Source organism: Coregonus lavaretus (assembly GCF_964263955.1).
Source record: "Coregonus lavaretus genome assembly, contig: HAP1_SCAFFOLD_4385, whole genome shotgun sequence".
NCBI classification, from domain to species: Eukaryota; Metazoa; Chordata; class Actinopteri; order Salmoniformes; family Salmonidae; genus Coregonus; species Coregonus lavaretus.
The window spans coordinates 15,406-34,924 of record NW_028164527.1 but is presented as its reverse complement, the minus strand read 5'-3'; the positions used below and the strand labels follow the sequence as shown (position 1 = coordinate 34,924).

At 43.1% G+C, this 19,519-nt stretch overlaps 2 protein-coding genes and 1 pseudogene across 3 annotated transcripts; 1 reads left to right on the top strand and 2 right to left on the bottom strand.

The window, feature by feature from the left end:
- Window positions 1–669: 669 nt before the first annotated feature.
- Window positions 670–7,597, bottom strand: LOC311116944 (gamma-crystallin M2-like). Its single transcript, XM_084191955.1, has 5 exons — window positions 7,046–7,597; window positions 6,813–6,943; window positions 2,940–3,108; window positions 2,231–2,473; window positions 670–1,314 (listed from the first exon to the last, which is right to left on the bottom strand). The coding sequence occupies exons 3-5, from the start codon at window positions 2,946–2,948 to the stop codon at window positions 1,039–1,041; spliced, it is 528 nt and encodes a 175-aa protein (XP_084048081.1). The 5' UTR covers window positions 2,949–3,108; window positions 6,813–6,943; window positions 7,046–7,597; the 3' UTR covers window positions 670–1,038.
- LOC311116942 (MOB-like protein phocein) lies at window positions 6,774–12,866 on the top strand (annotated as a pseudogene). Its single transcript has 8 exons — window positions 6,774–6,954; window positions 8,137–8,199; window positions 8,505–8,605; window positions 8,723–8,765; window positions 8,897–8,983; window positions 9,380–9,459; window positions 9,684–9,795; window positions 10,379–12,866. The product of its transcript is annotated as an MOB-like protein phocein (transcript).
- A 2,449-nt stretch (window positions 12,867–15,315) lies between these two features.
- Window positions 15,316–18,852, bottom strand: LOC311116941 (protein boule-like; the record flags this gene model as incomplete). The annotated part of the gene is made up of 10 exons (XM_084191954.1): window positions 15,316–15,477; window positions 15,620–15,730; window positions 15,978–16,106; window positions 16,247–16,294; window positions 16,616–16,699; window positions 17,111–17,271; window positions 17,691–17,766; window positions 18,233–18,287; window positions 18,428–18,519; window positions 18,664–18,852. 10 exons carry the CDS (start codon window positions 18,850–18,852, stop codon window positions 15,316–15,318), a joined length of 1,107 nt encoding a protein of 368 aa, XP_084048080.1.
- Between the last annotated feature and the right edge of the window lie 667 nt (window positions 18,853–19,519).

The window sequence follows — 19,519 nt, the reverse complement described above, 5'->3', positions numbered from 1 at the left end:
TAGTATTGGCTTTGTTCTAGGACCTTCCTTTCTAGTATGGGCTTTGTTTTGGTACCTTCCTTTCTAGTATGGGCTTTGTTCTGGGACCTTCCTTTCTAGTATGGGCTTTGTTCTGGGACCTTCCTTTCTAGTATTGACTTTGTTCTAGGACCTTCCTTTCTAGTATGGGCTTTGTTTTGGTAACTTCCTTTCTAGTATGGGCTTTGTTCTGGGACCTTCCTTTCTAGTATGGGCTTTGTTCTGGGACCTTCCTTTCTAGTATGGGCTTTGTTCTGGGACCTTCCTTTCTAGTATGGGCTTTGTTCTGGGACCTTGCTTTCTAGTATGGGCTTTGTTCTGGGACCTTGCTTTCTAGTATGGGCTTTGTTCTGGGACCTTCCTTTCTAGTATGGGCTTTGTTCTGGGACCTTCCTTTCTAGTATGGGCTTTGTTCTGGGACCTTCCTTTCTAGTATGGGCTTTGTTCTGGGACCTTCCTTTCTAGTATGGGCTTTGTTTTGGGACCTTCCTTTCTAGTATGGGCTTTGTTTTGGGACCTTCTTCTGGTTGGGAACTTTGCCAACGAGGAGGCAAGTTTCAACTGTGTGACCCTTTTTGACCCAGTGACTCTGTGTCAAAGAAGCATGAAGAGTGAGTGAGCTAGAAACTTGATCCTGAACATGGTCTGCTTAATGTCATATGATTCACCACTTTAATGTTAAATGTGCAACACAGAGAAACACCATTAAACAGCCCATTCAGGTACATTCTTAAGGTGTATTTCAAATATATATTTACATCCTCTTATGTAGGCCTATTTGCAGTATATTACATTATATTTATGCCTACTTGCAGGATACTGTATAACATTTGCCTCTTGCTCAATGTATTGAGATTTGTCCTCCATTTAAGTTAAAGGCACAAACATAGACCCCAAATATCATAAAGGTCACCAATTAAATCAATCAGTTAATCAGAAACAGTGAAATGGAAATATCAACAGCAAGTTTAATTTAAACAATAGTTTTATTGACTGGTCAGAGTGGAGAAGATGTTGGGCCTAAAAGTCGGTGATCCTACGGAAGGAGCCAGTGGTGGCGCAGGTGGCGCCCCAGTCACTGAACTTCCTGTACTCGCCGGGCCTCATAAAGTACTGGCGCCCCCTGTAGTTGGGGTGCTCGTAGAGGGTCCAGTAGCCATCCATGACGTTGGCGGAGTAGATGTCACGGCTGCGGAAGCGGTCCTGGACAGAGTCACAGTCCTCACCGAACTCCATCATCTGTCCCTGGAAGTCTGGCCTCTCGTAGATTCTCATGCGGTAGGGACTGCCGCTGGCCTGCTCGGACAGAGAGGTACAGGAGAGTTAACACTGTCAAAACACAGGTCACTTGGGGGGCATGGGGAATCACAGGTAACCAGTACATCTGACATTTTTCAGTGGGCCTTAGGTTAACACATGTAAGTAAAAATGCTAAAGAAGCCAAACACCACATTTGGTGTCAGAAGTGGGATATCGCAATTGGGGAGGTCGCAGTGTGTTAACATAGGCCAGGGTCGTTACAGTCACAAAAGGTAGTTTAGAACATTTCCAGAATGTCTCAGAAATGTCTCTTGAGGGAACCCAAGATGAATCCAGAATGATCTGGATCAGATATTCTTCTGATTAGGTATGGTTCTGGTTAGTGGGAGGCTTTAGTCTGTGGCTAGCCAACATGAAATTGCCTTATGTTATATTAACATGACATACTGTACATGCTAGATCATTATGTCATATGAAACCTCCTAATACAAAGGGACCATGGGATTAACATTTTATGGGCATCCATCCATCCATCCATCCATCCATCCATCCATCCATCCATCTATCCACTCTCCTCCTCTAGGTGAGTCGTAGAGTCATTTTGCTTTATTTGACATGCACCTTCAGACCTTTACGTGGTCTGGTTATCTCCCAACCATTCACATACTCATGTGTTGTGCTTGTAAAACTATGGGCGGGATTCCCGGACACAGATGAAGCCTAGTCGTAGACAAAAATCAATGGAAAATCTCCACTGAAAGTGGTTGTTAGTCCAGGACTAGGCTTCATCTGTGTTAAGGCAACCAGCCATAAAACCACCAGTTGAGTGAACAAGTACACACTGATAAATCCCCACAATGCATTACTACAATACAGATTGAGGCATGAACAAATAAGACATTAAAACCCATCTCAAAAGAGAGCCCCCATTTCTCACCTCCCGGCTACTCACATAAGAGAAGGTACGGCAGGAGCGAACAGTGTCGTTGTAGCCCATCCAGCGCTGATACTCTGGGTACTCTCCCCTGGTCAGTACATACTGGTAGCCTGCATAGTTGGGCCTCTCGTACAGCACCCAGCAGCCGCTATCTACCTTGACAGAGTTGCAGCGGCTGAAATGGGGGTGCACATCGGGGCAGTCCGTGTCGCACTCATAGGAGCGACCCTGGAAGTTTTTATCCTCGTAGAAAGTGATCTACACAGCCAGGGCCGAAGTTAGGAGGGAAATGTTAACATCAGTTAAGCATTCCCTTTTTTCTGTCATTTTACTGCATTTCAAATAAAAATACACTTCCTAATATTTGATATAAACACATTTTCTATGATTTCTATAAATGGCAAAATATACTGCCTTCTCTGGACCAACAATTATGTACAAGTAAGTTTGTCTCCTGTTTGTAGGTCTCCTGTTAAAGGCTAATACACTGTTAGCATTCTACAGCTTGTCTACCAGTAAAACAGTGATCAATGATCATTGTCATTACCAAACACTATGAAACTTACCTCTGGATAATTTTTCTTGGCAGCACTATGGAATTACTGTGTTGAACAATCAACCAGTTTCTTTCCAAATCAGCATTAAAATCCATAAAACAACCAGAGACCACGACCCAGAGCGCTGTATAAAGCCAAATAGTTAGAGAAAAACTGGTCTGCCTTACCTTACTCATGTCTGCACAGTTGTTAGAGCACTCTTCCTCAATGTAATATCCAGGACAGAGGGACACGCGCCTCTTTTATAAACCTCAATCAAAGGTTGCCGGATCAGAGGTTTTGTTCTTTTAATGAACAGGGATTTGGTGCCATTGCGATGCTGCCAAGTTCTTGATCCTGTCCATACAGATAAAACCCCTGATTCATCAATGCAAATGTCCTAGCCCTGCACATTATTCACCCACGTGCCATTGGCCACTGCCCTTTTGATACTGTACGTCTACCAAAATACATGTTATTGTCCAGTAATCCACAATAAAGGGACATATGTTTACCGTTTGGAATGCATCATCACAACACTATGGTATAGGACCATCACAACGCTACGGTATAGGACCATCACAACACTATGGTATAGGACCATCACAACACTACGGTATAGGACCATCACAACACTACGGTATAGGACCATCACAACACTACGGTATAGGACCATCACAACACTACGGTACTAGACCATCACAACACTATGGTATAGGACCATCACAACACTACGGTATAGGACCATCACAACACTATGGTATAGGACCATCACAACACTACGGTATAGGACCATCACAACACTACGGTATAGGACCATCACAACGCTACGGTATAGGACCATCACAACGCTACGGTATAGGACCATCACAACACTACGGTATAGGACCATCACAACACTACGGTATAGGACCATCACAACGCTACGGTATAGGACCATCACAACGCTACGGTATTGGACCATCACAACACTACGGTATAGGACCATCACAACGCTACGGTATAGGACCATCACAACACTACGGTATAGGACCATCACAACACTACGGTATAGGACCATCACAACGCTACGGTATAGGACCATCACAACGCTACGGTATTGGACCATCACAACACTACGGTATAGGACCATCACAACACTATGGTATAGGACCATCACAACACTACGGTATAGGACCATCACAACACTACGGTATAGGACCATCACAACACTACGGTATAGGACCATCACAACACAACGGTATAGGACCATCACAACACAACGGTATAGGACCATCACAACACTACGGTATAGGACCATCACAACACTACGGTATAGGACCATCACAACACTACGGTATAGGACCATCACAACACTATGGTATAGGACCATCACAACGCTACGGTATAGGACCATCACAACACTACGGTATAGGACCATCACAACACTACGGTATAGGACCATCACAACACTATGGTATAGGACCATCACAACACTACGGTATAGGACCATCACAACACTACGGTACTAGACCATCACAACACTATGGTATAGGACCATCACAACACTACGGTATAGGACCATCACAACACTACGGTACAGGACCATCACAACACTACGGTACAGGACCATCACAACACTACGGTACTAGACCATCACAACACTATGGTATAGGACCATCACAACACTACGGTATAGGACCATCACAACACTACGGTATAGGACCATCACAACACTACGGTATAGGACCATCACAACACTACGGTATAGGACCATCACAACACTACGGTATAACACTACGGTATAGGACCATCACAACACTACGGTATAACACTACGGTATAGGACCATCACAACACTACGGTATAACACTACGGTACAGGACCATCACAACACTACGGTACAGGACCATCACAACACTACGGTACAGGACCATCACAACACTACGGTACAGGACCATCACAACACTACGGTACTAGACCATCACAACACTATGGTATAGGACCATCACAACACTACGGTATAGGACCATCACAACACTACGGTATAGGACCATCACAACACTACGGTATAGGACCATCACAACACTATGGTATAGGACCATCACAACGCTACGGTATAGGACCATCACAACACTACGGTATAGGACCATCACAACACTACGGTATAGGACCATCACAACGCTACGGTATAGGACCATCACAACGCTACGGTATAGGACCATCACAACACTACGGTATAGGACCATCACAACACTACGGTATAGGACCATCACAACACTATGGTATAGGACCATCACAACACTACGGTACAGGACCATCACAACACTACGGTACAGGACCATCACAACACTACGGTACTAGACCATCACAACACTATGGTATAGGACCATCACAACGCTACGGTACAGGACCATCACAACACTACGGTACAGGACCATCACAACACTACGGTACAGGACCATCACAACACTACGGTACAGGACCATCACAACACTACGGTACTAGACCATCACAACACTATGGTATAGGACCATCACAACACTACGGTATAGGACCATCACAACACTACGGTATAGGACCATCACAACACTACGGTATAGGACCATCACAACACTACGGTATAGGACCATCACAACACTACGGTATAACACTACGGTATAGGACCATCACAACACTACGGTATAACACTACGGTATAGGACCATCACAACACTACGGTATAGGACCATCACAACACTATGGTATAGGACCATCACAACACTATGGTATAGGACCATCACAACACTACGGTATAGGACCATCACAACACTATGGTATAGGACCATCACAACACTATGGTATAGGACCATCACAACACTATGGTATAGGACCATCACAACACTATGGTATAGGACCATCACAACACTACGGTATAGGACCATCACAACACTACGGTATAGGACCATCACAACGCTACGGTATAGGACCATCACAACACTACGGTATAGGACCATCACAACACTATGGTATAGGACCATCACAACACTACTATATTCAAACAGGACTATGTAACATGGAACATTATCATTGAAAGTAAGCTAATGGAGCATCAGTTAATATTCACAAACAGGATATCCTGTATCCTACAGTAGGCTACTGCAGCCACAAAAAGGCTTATAAGGGTTACGGTATTATTGGGTCTGATGGGGGGACAATATATTATGGGGAATAGGAGTATATGTTATGGAACAACATATAATGGGTAGACAGTATGGAGAACATATAATGCTAATAATATAGCCTCTACTGCATCAGATACTGTCACAGGACTGGTGGTCAGCACTGTGGTCTGTGAATTTAAAAGGACTCGATCCACAGGGGTGGGAGAACTGGGTGTATTCATTAGACGGATTTATTAATTAGTCGGATTCCGTTGCAAAACGTTTGGTCTGTGGCAAAACGTTTAGCAATGGAAATCGTTCACTCCAAACGGAAAACGTTTTGCAACAAAAACGAGAGTTTCGTTTGGAGAAATTCAGGTAGGTCCCTCCCCGTTTCGTTCGCTCTGTTTGTTTCCTAGAGTAAACGGTATACCATATACACACACACACACACACTATACATTGACAATCCCACACACATTCACTACATAAGCCCGCGCGCACACACACACACAGGCTAACACACACTCGCAGAACGACACAACAAACATACACACATCATATGCTGCTGCAGCTCTGTTCTTTATTTTAGTCTCATTATTATCTATCCTGATGCCTAGTCACTTTACCCTGCCTTCATGTACATACCTCGTACCTCTGCATATTGATCTGGTACTGGTACTCCCTGTATATACTGTAGCTCCATTCTTGTGTATTTTATTTTATTCCTCTTGTACTATTTTATTTTTTAACTCGGTATCGTTGGGAAAGGCTCTTAAGCAAGCATTCCATGGTAAAGTCTACACCAGTTGTATTCGGCGCATGTGACAAATACAATTTGATTTGATATTTGATTTAAACGGTTTCTTTTCCAAAACATTTTTTGCAACGGAATCCAATTAATGAATACACCCCTGAAGTTCAATCAAATCCGCACTTGCCTTTTTACTGTACGAAGATAGGCTACTTGCACCGCGAGCCAACACTTCCTCCAGCTTTGGCAACATCCGGATTCCAGTCGAGATGGTCATGGCGGAGGGTGCAGCTGTTATGAGGAGGAATCGACCAGGGACTAAAGAAAAGGTACCAGATTTTAGCAACATGGTTTAATTTGATATAGTGTGGCGGTATGCTCAATGCTCTTGTCTTGCATTTTACTTGGGCACATTTGTACCTTTCCTTGACGCCCCGTTTGTCAGCTGTTGGCTTAGTTAACTAGCTAACTTAGCGAGCTACATACAGCCAGCTGGCTAGCCAATGGGTTGGTAATAGCTATCAAACGGTGCCTGTTTGTATTGTCAATTGTCTGAAGTTATCTGAAAATCGAATCTACAGTTAGCTAACTATCTAGTAGCTAGCTACCTAGCCCTTAATCATGACTATCAGTGCTATTACATTACACATAAGTCACTGGACGAAGGCGTCTTCTGTAGGTGGGTGTTTTGTTAAGAGCCGCGACACTCGGTCTGAACATTAACACGCATCGTTTGCAGTACGATTTTGGAAACGTAAGGACCTTATCTTTCATATCGGCGAGAAATACTGTTTAAAAAAAAAAGGTTAAATTGATTAACACCTTTAAAAGGTTAGGGTACCCACATGGCCATATTTCCATGTTACAGCGCTTGTTAAGGTCTCTACCTGTGCTAATTAGCTATCTCGGCGTCTCTGAACACCTGTGTGTAAACTGAAGACAGGCCACAAACATGTTGTCACAAAAAATACTGTCCATTGCAACTGTGTTAAAACCGGTTGAAGCAGTGGTGGCTGGTGGGAGGAGCTATATGAGGACGGGCTCATTGTAATGGCTGGAATGGAACGGTATCAAATATATGGAAACCACATTTGACTCTGTTCCATGAATTCCATTCCAGCCATTACAATGAGCCCATCCTCATATAGCTCCCCCCACCAGCCGCCACTGGTGTACAGTAAGCATGTATTTTGCATTTGTGAAATTATTTTGATGTGACATGAAAGTAGAGGGATTTATGTTTCACGTTTCTAGAACCGTACCGCAATTGAGAATGGATTCACTTTTAGATGGAGTATTTGGTTTTTGCTTCCAGAGCCAATTCGCCCTTTAAACAGAACATGTAAGGTCCTTGGACTATAAGGAATAAAGTTAGGCTTCTTTAGTCCAATATTGGGCAAGTAGCTACCTAGTCATTTACCAGACAGAGATAAGCTAGCTAGCTAGGTCTTTTTGTCAGCAGAATCAGTGCAGTTAGTTTGCCCTGCTGAGTTTCTTGTGTGTGCCCACAGGACTTCTACAACTGGCCCGATGAGTCATTCGAGGAGATGGACAGCACACTGGCTGTGCAGCAGGTGAGAGTCAGATGTCTCCATTTTAATGTTTGAAATATCTTACTGTTTGAGTCATTTAAATGAGGAGACACCGTGGTTCATTGGAGAAGTCCAATCAGGCATTCGACTAGCTAGTGTTGATCTGTATGGGCAGCTCTCTGTAAGATTACCCAGTATGGATTGAGCAGTTGCATATAGCTAATATATCAGAAAAAAATGTATGGCTATTCTGCCATTTGAGTTGCTGAGGTAGAATGGCTTAGTCGGGTTTTGTATTTAATACAGTACTGTTTCTATCTAAAGTCTATGTTTGTGGTTCTTCTCAGTACATCCAACAGAACATCCGTACAGACTGCTCCAACATGGACAAGATCCTGGAGCCCCCAGAGGGCCAGGACGAAGGTGTCTGGAAGTACGAACACCTCAGGTAGCAGCTGACGTTTACCACTTAGAAGAAAGTAATGTGGCCATCCAAAATGTGTACTGGTGCTGAAAACAAATCCTTCTTTTAACATTTAGTCTTGTCTCTTGTTCTCCGTTTTAGGCAGTTCTGTTTGGAGCTGAATGGACTTGCTGTGAAACTACAGGTATGCCCTTACAATTGACCACATAGCTCTTCAGGAAGATCATGTTCAACATCCATTCTTCTCACACTGTGTTTGTTGGAGTGGTAACTTCTGTGAAGTCTGTTACTAACATGTACTCTGTCTTCCCACAGGGAGAATGCCACCCAGACACATGCACCCAGATGACGGCAACAGAGCAGTGGATCTTCCTCTGTGCTGCACACAAGACTCCCAAAGAGGTAATGTCCACTCTGCCCACATCATTTGTAGGGGTGGATCCCTCATCCAGTTCTTAACCCCTTTCCCTGGTATAAGAATATAATAATAATATATACCATTTAGCAGACACTTTTATCCAAAGCGACTTAGTCATAAATTTTTCGTTTTCAAGTAAGCATTTTGTTGGACTGTGTATACCATGTGTATCCTGTACATATGACAAATAGATAAACTTGTAACTTGGGTGGCCCCAGTGGGAATCCAACCCATGACCCTTGGCGGTGCAAGCACCATGCTCTACCCACTGAGCCACACAGGACTACGAGATAGTCACATTCACCATGCCAGAACTAATAACAACATTATACTCATTATTGTATCATGGCTGGTACTCAAGCCTGTTGTTCTGTTTGCAGTGTCCAGCCATCGACTACACCAGACACACCCTGGACGGAGCCGCCTGCCTCCTCAACAGTAACAAGTACTTCCCTAGCAGGTAACAACTGTTTACTATGTTCCTATGTGTCCTGTGACATTTAACTTTCTCATTAACCCCCAGCACCCTTCGCACAGAAATCAGAAGAAGTTATCGAACACCGTTTCATCCAAATGTTCATTCGCATCAGACTGATTTATGCACCTACCTACATTTGCTGTAAGTGTTGTAATAAAGTTACAGTCTATAGACTGTAATCTGATTTGGTCTCTGTTCTATGGTAGAGTGAGCATTAAAGAGTCCTCAGTAGGGAAACTGGGTTCAGTTTGTCGGCGGATCTACAGGATCTTCTCCCATGCTTACTTCCACCATCGTCAGATCTTTGACAAGTATGAGGTAAGCAGTGAGATTCCATTTTCTAGGACTGTCTTTATTCCTGTGAATAGTGTATTGTAATTACACATGTACTTAAAGCACTAACCCTAACCTAGCCCTAAGACTGGAATTCAATCTGATCCCGCGCTGTCCAATGTTCCAGCGGTTGCGGAGATCGCATTCACGGTTAATGCTGCGTATGTCGGCTCAATGGGAAATTACCTTTACATGTTAAGCGTGCTACAATGCGTGATCAGATTGAATCCCATCCTAACTGTTACCCCAACAGGTTTCACATAGATTCAGCTGTGATTGTGATGATACTTGACTGGTGTATTGATTACAATTTACATTTTAGTCATTTAGCAGACGCTCTTATCCAGAGCGACTTACAGTTAGTGAGTGCATACATTTTTTTTTTTCATACTGGTCCCCCGTGGGAAACGAACGCACAACCCTGGCGTTGCAAACGCCATGCTCTACCAACTGAGCTACATGGGACTGTAGCTACCAGTGATTACAGTTTAACTAGCATTGGGTTTAGAAACGTTAAGGTTGTTTAGGATTTTATTAAAACTCAAGCGAATGCTCTTGCCCTCTCCAGAACGAGACATTCCTGTGCCATCGGTTCACGCGCTTCGTGATGAAGTACAACCTGATGTCCAAGGACAACCTGATTGTACCCATCATGGAGGATGAGACTAACCCTAATGAAGCAGAGGGCGAGAGCGACGCCTGAGGACTGGGATTTGAAGAGGATCTGCTACACCCTGCCAAACTATTTCTCTCTCACACACACCCACAATACTCCCAAAAGCACACTAAAATCACCAGTTTTTAAGTAGAACATGTTTTATATTGTATTAACATCCTAATTTAGCTTGTATGTAAGACAGTGTTGTGGTTAAATGACTAACCAAAATACACTGTGGCCAGTTAATTGGGTGCACCCATCTAGTACCGGGTCGGACCCCGCTTTGCCTCCAGAACAGCCTGAATTATTCGGGGCATGGATTCTACAAGGTTGTCGGAAACGTTCCACATGGATGTTGGTCCATGCTGACGCGATGGAATCACGCAGTAGCTGCAGATTGGACGGTGGTACATTCATGCTGCGAACAGCCCGGTCCATCTCATCCCAAAGATTCTCTCTCTATTGGCTTTGGTCAGCAACATTTACATTTACATTTTAGTCATTTAGCAGACGCTCTTATCCAGAGCGACTTACAGTTAGTGAGTGCATACAATGTTCAGATACGCTGTGGCGTTCGATCGTTGCTAAATTGGTATCAAGGGACCTAACGTGTGCCAGGAAAATGTTCCCCACACCAGTACACCACCGCCACCAGCCTGTACCGTTGACAACAGGCAGGTTGGGTCAATGCACTCATGCTGCTTATGCCAAATCCTGACTCTGCCGATCAGCATGAACCGAGAACCGGGATTCGTCAGACCAGGCAAGGTTTTTCCACTCCTCAATTGTCCAGTGATTGTGATCGTGTTCCCGCTAGTGCTTCTGCTTGGTTTTAGTGGAACCCAGTGTGGTGGCCTGCTGCAATAGCCCATCCGTAACAAGGGTCGATGAGTTGTGCGTTCCGAGATGCTGTTCTGCACGCCACTGTTGTACTGCGCCGTTATTTGCCTGTTTGTGTCACGCCTGTTAGCTTGCACGATTCTTGCCATTCTCCTTCGACCTCTCATCAACGAGCAGTTTTCACCCACAGTACTGCCGCTGACTGGATGTTTTTTTGTTTGTGGCACCATTCGCGGTAAACTCTAGACACTGTTGTGCATGAAAAGCCCCGGAGGCCGGCCGTTTCTGGAGATTTTGGATCCGGAGCGACTTGCACCGACTCATACCACGCTCAGTCACTTTTACACATTCTAGCATTCAATCAAACAGTTACTGAATGCCTCGATGCCTGTCTGCCTGCTTTATATCGCAAGCCACGGCCACGTGACTCACTGTCTGTAGGAGCTAATCATTTTCGTGAACAGGGTGGTGTACCTAATAAACTGGCCAGTGTGTGTGACACCCTTGGCTAGTTACCTTATGTGCTTTCTGTTTGGTCCTTCGAAGGCGTTTACACAGGCAACCAAATTCTTATCTTTTGCCCAATTATGGGCTAAATAATATCTCTGGTTGGTCAAAAGACCAATTGGTGGCAAAAGTTCATAATTGGGCTGTCTGTGTAAACGCAGCCTTTGTTGTGTTCTAGGTGTCAGGAACTCTGGTCTAATGTAGAGCTACAAATTACATTTGACAAGTTAATATAACAGGTATTTAATAAACAGCCTACATTATACAGGTTGATATAACAGGGATTTCATAGTCCAATATGTGACTATACTATAAATAGAACAACGTCAGTCTTCCATCCTAGATTAAGGAAGTGGAAGGACATGATTAATTGAAGACTATAACAAAAACGGGTTGTAGGGGGAAGTTGCCCCTAGTTGCTTTTACCCCATTATTGGTTGAGGTTAGGATTAGGGGAGGGGGAAGCTGATCCTAGATCTGCACCTAGGGGAAACTTGAACCTGGAGCCAAAAACGGCAACATTGCCGCAGGGTAGCCTGTTTACTAGGCCAGAGTCCCTGCATCTTCGACATTACATAAGGACTGCTTTCCTAATAACTTATTGTTTCTATAGAATGGGACTAGGGGTGTTTTATGTTCAAGCCATATAGGGCAACAGACTATTTTCACAGTATTTATTTAAAAGAAAGGAATTTGAAGTTTTCATTATTTGTGAAAATTACTTAATGACAGCTACTCAGAACTGCCTTAGGTTCTCAAAGCACAAGTATGTCTCATTCCCTTTCTATATTCTTGTCTCATGAATAACTATTACTCAGGCAACACAAAAACTGTGTTGACTGTGTTGTCATTTTGTCCCTAGTGGATATCCATTCACATTTTCTTATTAAAATAGCAGATATATTTACAATGAAGTGCCATGTGTATACCTATTGTACTTTTGTGACCTGTAGTCTTCACATTTTCACAGTAGTGCAATGTTTTCGAACAGGCTTCCATTTCATTAGGTAGGGTTTATTAATAAAGGGTTGTTTCCCTGGGCTCAATGACACACGGACGTATCCTTCTCAAGGGTTCAAACTTTATTCTTATGAACAAGACAACCCCACTTCTGAACATAAATTCTTAAACATTTCCCCCCAATATTCGGAAGAACAAGGCACGATGTAATGTGCAGAAGAACGTCAAACGTAAACATCAAAATATAAGCGAGTGTTCAGAACTATACACAACACATTCAACTGACAACATGCACTGATGTTAAAACAAAATCGTAATCAAAATCTTAATCATAAAAATGCCATACAAAAAGGGTAGGCGAAGGGAACATGTCTTACCTCCAAAACAATGTGTCATTTTTTTTTTGCTCTGTACTTTGGATCAAAGCAGTTAATCTGCTCCTCAAATTGAGCAATGGGATTACAGGAGGTAGAGAAGACATGGGGAGTGCAATATCCCCAAACTGAACTCATCTAACATGTAACATTATAATAAAATAGTAAAACATATATGTATGTTTTTAAAAGGCAAGACACATTGAATTGACAATGTGGTGCTATTAAAATATGTAAAGAGTAAAACATGTTTATTAAAATTGAACATTTTGAGAAATTACAGGCATGCTTGGAATACAACAAAATACTTATCCTAAAATGATCTAATTTCAAATCAAACTTTGATTCCGTTTTATTAGTAACTGACAAATCAAATTTACCTAAAAGGTTATTTTAATGTCAAATTAACAGAACATGGGAGCACTTGTTTATGAAATTCTGTCATTTGTTTTCTTCTGGCATTGACTTTCACTATGATCAAAAATTAGAGCAAAACGGCATAAATTTTCAATTGTGAACCGTTGTGGCAAATTCTAGCTGTTTCTACCGATTATTATTTATTTTTACAGGGAAGACCATGAAATTAAAGCGAATAGCATTTCACACAATACAAAATCATACACCTCATAGTACATGCAATCCAGCTATTAAAATAAATCCAAAAATAGGCCTACATTAAATATATGAATGAAATATGTAAAACCTCAACTCTGACACCCATAGCTTATCAGTTATATAATACCATTTATATTTTTAAAAAATGTTTACAGAATACATACATAACCAATGACGGAGCAGACCGAGAAAGAACAGAGAAACCAAACCGTGTATAACTGAGTGGACCATGTGTGACTCATGACTGAACCGAGGGAGATTGAAGTTGATGAAGATGAGGCCAATAATTTACAGGCGGGAAAGAACGGCAAAAAAATAGATTACTTTGTTGATCTTCCAATCTTGAAATGTCCCAGCCATCACACAAAGCCGATGTGAAACCATGTGAATATGTTTGACTGATGTTCATTGTCCTTTATTTGTGGTCCCAGTCCTGTGGACAGAGTTCTTTTGATGTTACCCCTCACTTGGGAGGGCACATTGTTTTTAGACTCACAAACACAGCTAAATCTATATGAAAACATGAGGATACATAAAAATGCAAAATGTATAAAATAATGTCCTGTTTGTTTGTTTTCATCCAGTTGGAGAATTATGTAACGATTGACCCTTTAGGGATCTATTTGCCCTCTTCTGTGACAACAGCTTAATTATTTTTCAATCAATTGTCTGACTTTATAAAGACAGTAATCTTGAATATTCTAATACCATTGAGATAAAAACATGCTCAATGGCAGCTTTTATCTCAAAGTAATATTGGCAGGAATCTTTGTTACAGACCTTTTTTTTTGCTTTGTGTTAAGAGCTAATTTGAAAAAGAAAAGTTGTGATTGGCCGATTGGCCTATATAAAGCAGTACCAGGAAATCACAGGAGGCTGCTGAGGGGAGAACGGTTCATAATAATGTCCGGGAACGGAGCAAATGGAAACCATGTGTTTGATGTATTTGTTACCATTCCACCCATTCCGCTCCAGTCATTAGAACGAGCCCCTTCTCCCCAATTAAGGTGCCACCAACATTCCTGGCAAGGAAATATGTTTCCTGTTGCGTCTATACTCTGAATGGTTACATGACAAAAGTTTGACACAGATGCCAAAGCAAGAACATTCTTGTTTTACGAAAGATCGTTTATCTTAGCTTTAAGATCAATTATGCATTAGGTTAGTTATGAAACAGTTAAACAGTACTGGGAGCTAGTTATCCCTCCCTGAGTTGTGGAAAAAAACACCAGAGAGAACAATGCACAATGTTCACAGTCTGGGAGTGATGGAACGAGCTTTTACATCATAGCACTTACAGTACTTTTTAGAAGCTAAGATAATAGAATATTGAGAATATCACATTAAATTATACTACACAGATAAAAATTCACATTCAGCGAGCACATAGTTGTCTGGACTGAATAATATAATGCGGGTGATGGGTTGTGTGAAGTGTTGGAGGAGACAGGTTCATGGAGAGATTGAGAAGCGGGTGGAGAGAGTGAGAAGCGGGTCTTTCTGCCTGAGGAGATGGGAGTTTCATTGGCTGAAAGGAAACGTGGATGACCTCTACTTGACTGGTTCGGTGGTGGGCGGAGGGGAGTGGTCGCTGGTGATTTCGGGGCGGTACTCCTTGCGCAGTTGGGCGTAGTGCGGGTTGCGGCCGTACCTGGGCTTCAGGCTGACGGGCGAGGAGGGGTAACCTCGCCTCATGACGTGGAACTTATGTTCCTAGATGGGTAACGTAACAGACACAACACATGACAACACTTCTCCAACAGTCATTCATCACAACAGACCAATAAAGATGAGTATCTAGCATGCATTAACATATAATGTCATAATAAGTTTATACTGGTATAATAACTGGTACCTTTCCTGGTTCTTGCTGTATCATCACGGGTGTCATCCCCCCTGGACTTTGTGGGTAGTATGATATCGTGTGATTGTAGGCTGGTTGCACCATGTGGTCGATGAACTGCTGCTGTGGTAAAACAAGCAATAACTGAGTATGGATTTATACATCAACTGTCACCTAATGCTAACGCTATGAAGTAGCATATGGGAAATAGTACACTGACTGAGGGAACTACAAAATGGTTGTGTTCAGTAGGGCACACTGTAGCAAAACATTTTGAAACAGTCAATAAAAACATGCCTTTCTTATTGCACCAAGTAAGTTTCTCTGTTTTGAGTGTATTGAACAGGACCCAGGTCAAGATGTTATCTACCTCTGGGATGGGGGCCTCTATGAGGGGCATGGCAGGCTGGACACAGCCCCCGTCGCTGGGCTGCTCCATGGGCTGGTACAGGAGCTCAGAGGGCTGCATGTACAACACTGGGCTGGAGGGCACTGGAGACTGACACACACACACACACACACACACAGAATTTCGCATGCACACACATTAGTTCGCTTTTAGAACGGACCTTGCCTCCGACAAAAACCCACTCACAAACGTAGAGGTGAAGAGCAAAGACGCCCATCTCCTTCCCTTACCTGAGGAACGTTCCATTGCAGGTGACTAGGGTGACACTGTGTAGGGGCCTGAAGGACACAGTATAGGAAACAGATCAGTACCCAGGAGTACACAAGCTTTCTCCTGGAATAACACCTCGATAGCATTCCATTAAATCTGCACAGCTGACTTGGTTGTCAGTGGCTGAGGTACCACTATTTACAATGGATTTTTCTTATGACGCTGTACTGGTGACTAAGGTTAGCCTGGTCCCAGATCTGTTTGTGCTGTCTTGCCAACTCCTATGATCATGGACATCATTGCCTATAGAGCACAAACAGATCTGGGATCAGGCTGGTCAGCTGAGTTGTAATGGTGGTGGTGAGACGGTCCAGGACAGACTGTCTGACCTGGTAGTGGTGGTAGGCTGGCTGCTGGTAGATGGGTGGAGGCTGGTGGGTCAGCATGACTGGAGAGCCAGGTACTGAGTGGGACTACAAGGACACAGATCGGAGGTTAGAGACGCACATGTAATATGGGGACACCAGCCATGTAAGAAAGAACATGTATCTTTACGCCGAATGTATAATACATTTTATCAAATGCAATCCATTATATACAATTTTTACATTTTAGTCATTTTAGCAGACGCTCTTATCCAGAGCGACTTACAGTTAGTGACTGCATACATTTTTTTTATTTTCATACTGACTAAAACACTAAAGAAATGACTAAAATGACTAAAACCCTGTAGTATGTCATGTCTGTTTCATGGATGAAACAATGTCAACAGTCTCTCTATGATTCTCATATGTTGCTCTGTATATTCATGATCAGAATGCACAATTTCATTCACGAGGGAAAAAGTGTCATGAGCACGTGGCTGAGTGAAGGATAGGACTCACAGGCCAGTGGTAGGGGGCGGAGGGGCTCATCTCTGGGGTGTGGAAGTAAGCCACTCCGTTGTGGTAGGTGTAGGGGTACCCCGTAGAGGTGGTGAGGTACATGGTTCCACAAGGGGTGGGCATCATGGCAGGAGTATGGCTGGACACAGAGAAGCTGTTTGCTGAGTGAAGGAGGCACAAGTCAACCACCAGGTTATGTACAAAGGCAAATGTTATCGACACTCAATCCCAGGTGACGAGTCAGCATTTTAAAGCCAACAAGTGCAAGAGCACATTAGCCCCCCACGATCAAGATAAGACAATATATGGTACGAGTGTTAACATTTTCTACGATGCATTATACATTTGTTGCAAATGTAATTTCCACAGCATGGGAAGACAACCCTGTTCCTGGAGTGCCGTAGGTACTGCAGGATTCTGTTCCAACTAGGCACCACACCTGACCGACTGAGCTAATTGGTCAGTTCAGTGACTGCCTAAATTCAACACACCTGGTCTTCGAGGTCGGTTAAATCAAAAACACGCAGGCACTTCAGGACCAGGGTCGCCTACCTCTGCTCTACGGTGCTCTGTCACTTACAGTGCCCTCCCACTTGTTGCTTGCGGACGGCTTGGCCGATGTTGAGCCTCTTGTCCCGGAAGCACAGTCTGTCAGCCTGGGGATGTGGTGGTTGCAGAGGGAGAGGGGGTATCCAGTACAGATTGAGACAGATCACTTTACACTGAGCATTTACTACCCATGACCATGACTTTACTGATGATGGACTGAGCTAGATCTAATGTGAATTAGAGCTGCTGCCCTCCAGAAGGAGATATAAGGTTCGTATCGTATCGCTTCTTTCCCATTTCTGTACAGTATATTGGCTCTACACTCTTAGAAAGAAAAGGTGCCATCTAGAACCTAAAAGGGTTCTTCGGCTGTCCTCATATGGGAACCTGTTGAATAACCCTTGTTGGTTCCAAGTAGAAACATTTTGGATTCCATGTAGAACCCTTTGCACAGAGGGTTCTACATGTAACCCACAATGGTTCTACCTGGAACCAAAAAGGGTTCTTCTATGGGGACAGCCGAAGAACCCTTTTGGAACCCTTTTGTCAAAGAGTGTACCTTTAGTTACTTACATCATGAAGGATTCTCTCGGTATCCTCCTGGGTCTCAAAGGTAACAAAGCCATATCTGTGGGATGGACACATACACAAGGCAATGATACAGTGTCCCTGGATTACATTTCCATTGCTGTAGTTTATTTAATAAACATCATTGCAGGTGTCATCCAGTCTATGTGGGCAGAACATTTACAGTTTAACTGAACTCACCCTTTTGACACCCCAGTACGGTCAATCACAATCTTCACCTCCTTCACCGCTCCATGCTGGGAGAAGAAGCGTCTCAGGTCGTTCTCATTGGTCTACGCACAAAAAGAACACACACACTTGAATTAAGCTGCCCTTTTTATGCTCCAGTAACATGCAGCAGCACCAAAAAATGTCAAGTTAGGTCGCAGCACAAAAACAGGAGACCCTATGAAAGTAAAGAAAGAGTCGATATTCACCTTGAAATCAATTCCTCCCACAAAGATGCGGTTAGGGATGATGGTGCCAAAGCGGGGGGCATGGTGAGAGGGAGTGGTATTGTTGTTGGGGTCTTGAGACACTGGAGCAGGAGGAGGAGAGGGAGTGCTGGTCTGGGTGCAGATTGAGATTAGCTTGAAACAGAACAAGAGCATCACTGGATTGGTCATCCTCACCAATGCTGAGAAATTCTGATAATGTAGCAAAAAGTTAGCTGTTTTACAAAGCAATATTGTTTGATATCTTTAAGACAAAAGGTATGTTGTAAGCCTTTGATCTTTCAAAACAAGCTGTCTATACAACTGTATTCTTGGGAACACCTGCACCTTGAAAAGAGGTTGTCTTTGTAGCTGCACTTTTGTTTTGTCTAGGGCTGGGAATAACTAGCCAACCCTGAGTGACCTTTTGCTTTTTAAAGCCTATAATATGGCTCACAGAAATGCATGAGAAACTGTACATTGCTAGGCTAAGGTTTAGGAGAGAGAACTTTGCTACTACATTAGCTAGTTAGCTAGCTACTGTAGCTAACAAGAGCCAGCCAACACATTTTCGATCAGGAGAGAAACATGCTAGATCAATCTCCATTCACCAAAAACGAGTTACAACATAACTTACTCTGGTTTAGAATACATTAGCTATATCAAGCGACATATAACTGAACATAAATAAAGTCGCTAGTTAACATAGCTTGCTAGCTAGATAAATTAGCTAAACTAAAGACCCTGCTAACTTTATGCACTGCATGCAGGGAAGCTAACGTTAGTGATAGCTAGACAGTTATCGTTAGCGTTCAAGAGTGACATTTTAACTCGCTGGCTATATAACGTTAATTTATAT

Bases quoted from the DNA above. Each gene is read 5' to 3' on its own strand.
- LOC311116944 (XM_084191955.1), bottom strand. The intron at 1,315-2,230 runs GTGAGTAGCCGG...CTGTCCGAGCAG, and splicing joins CCTGCCGTACCTTCTCTTAT to GCCAGCGGCAGTCCCTACCG.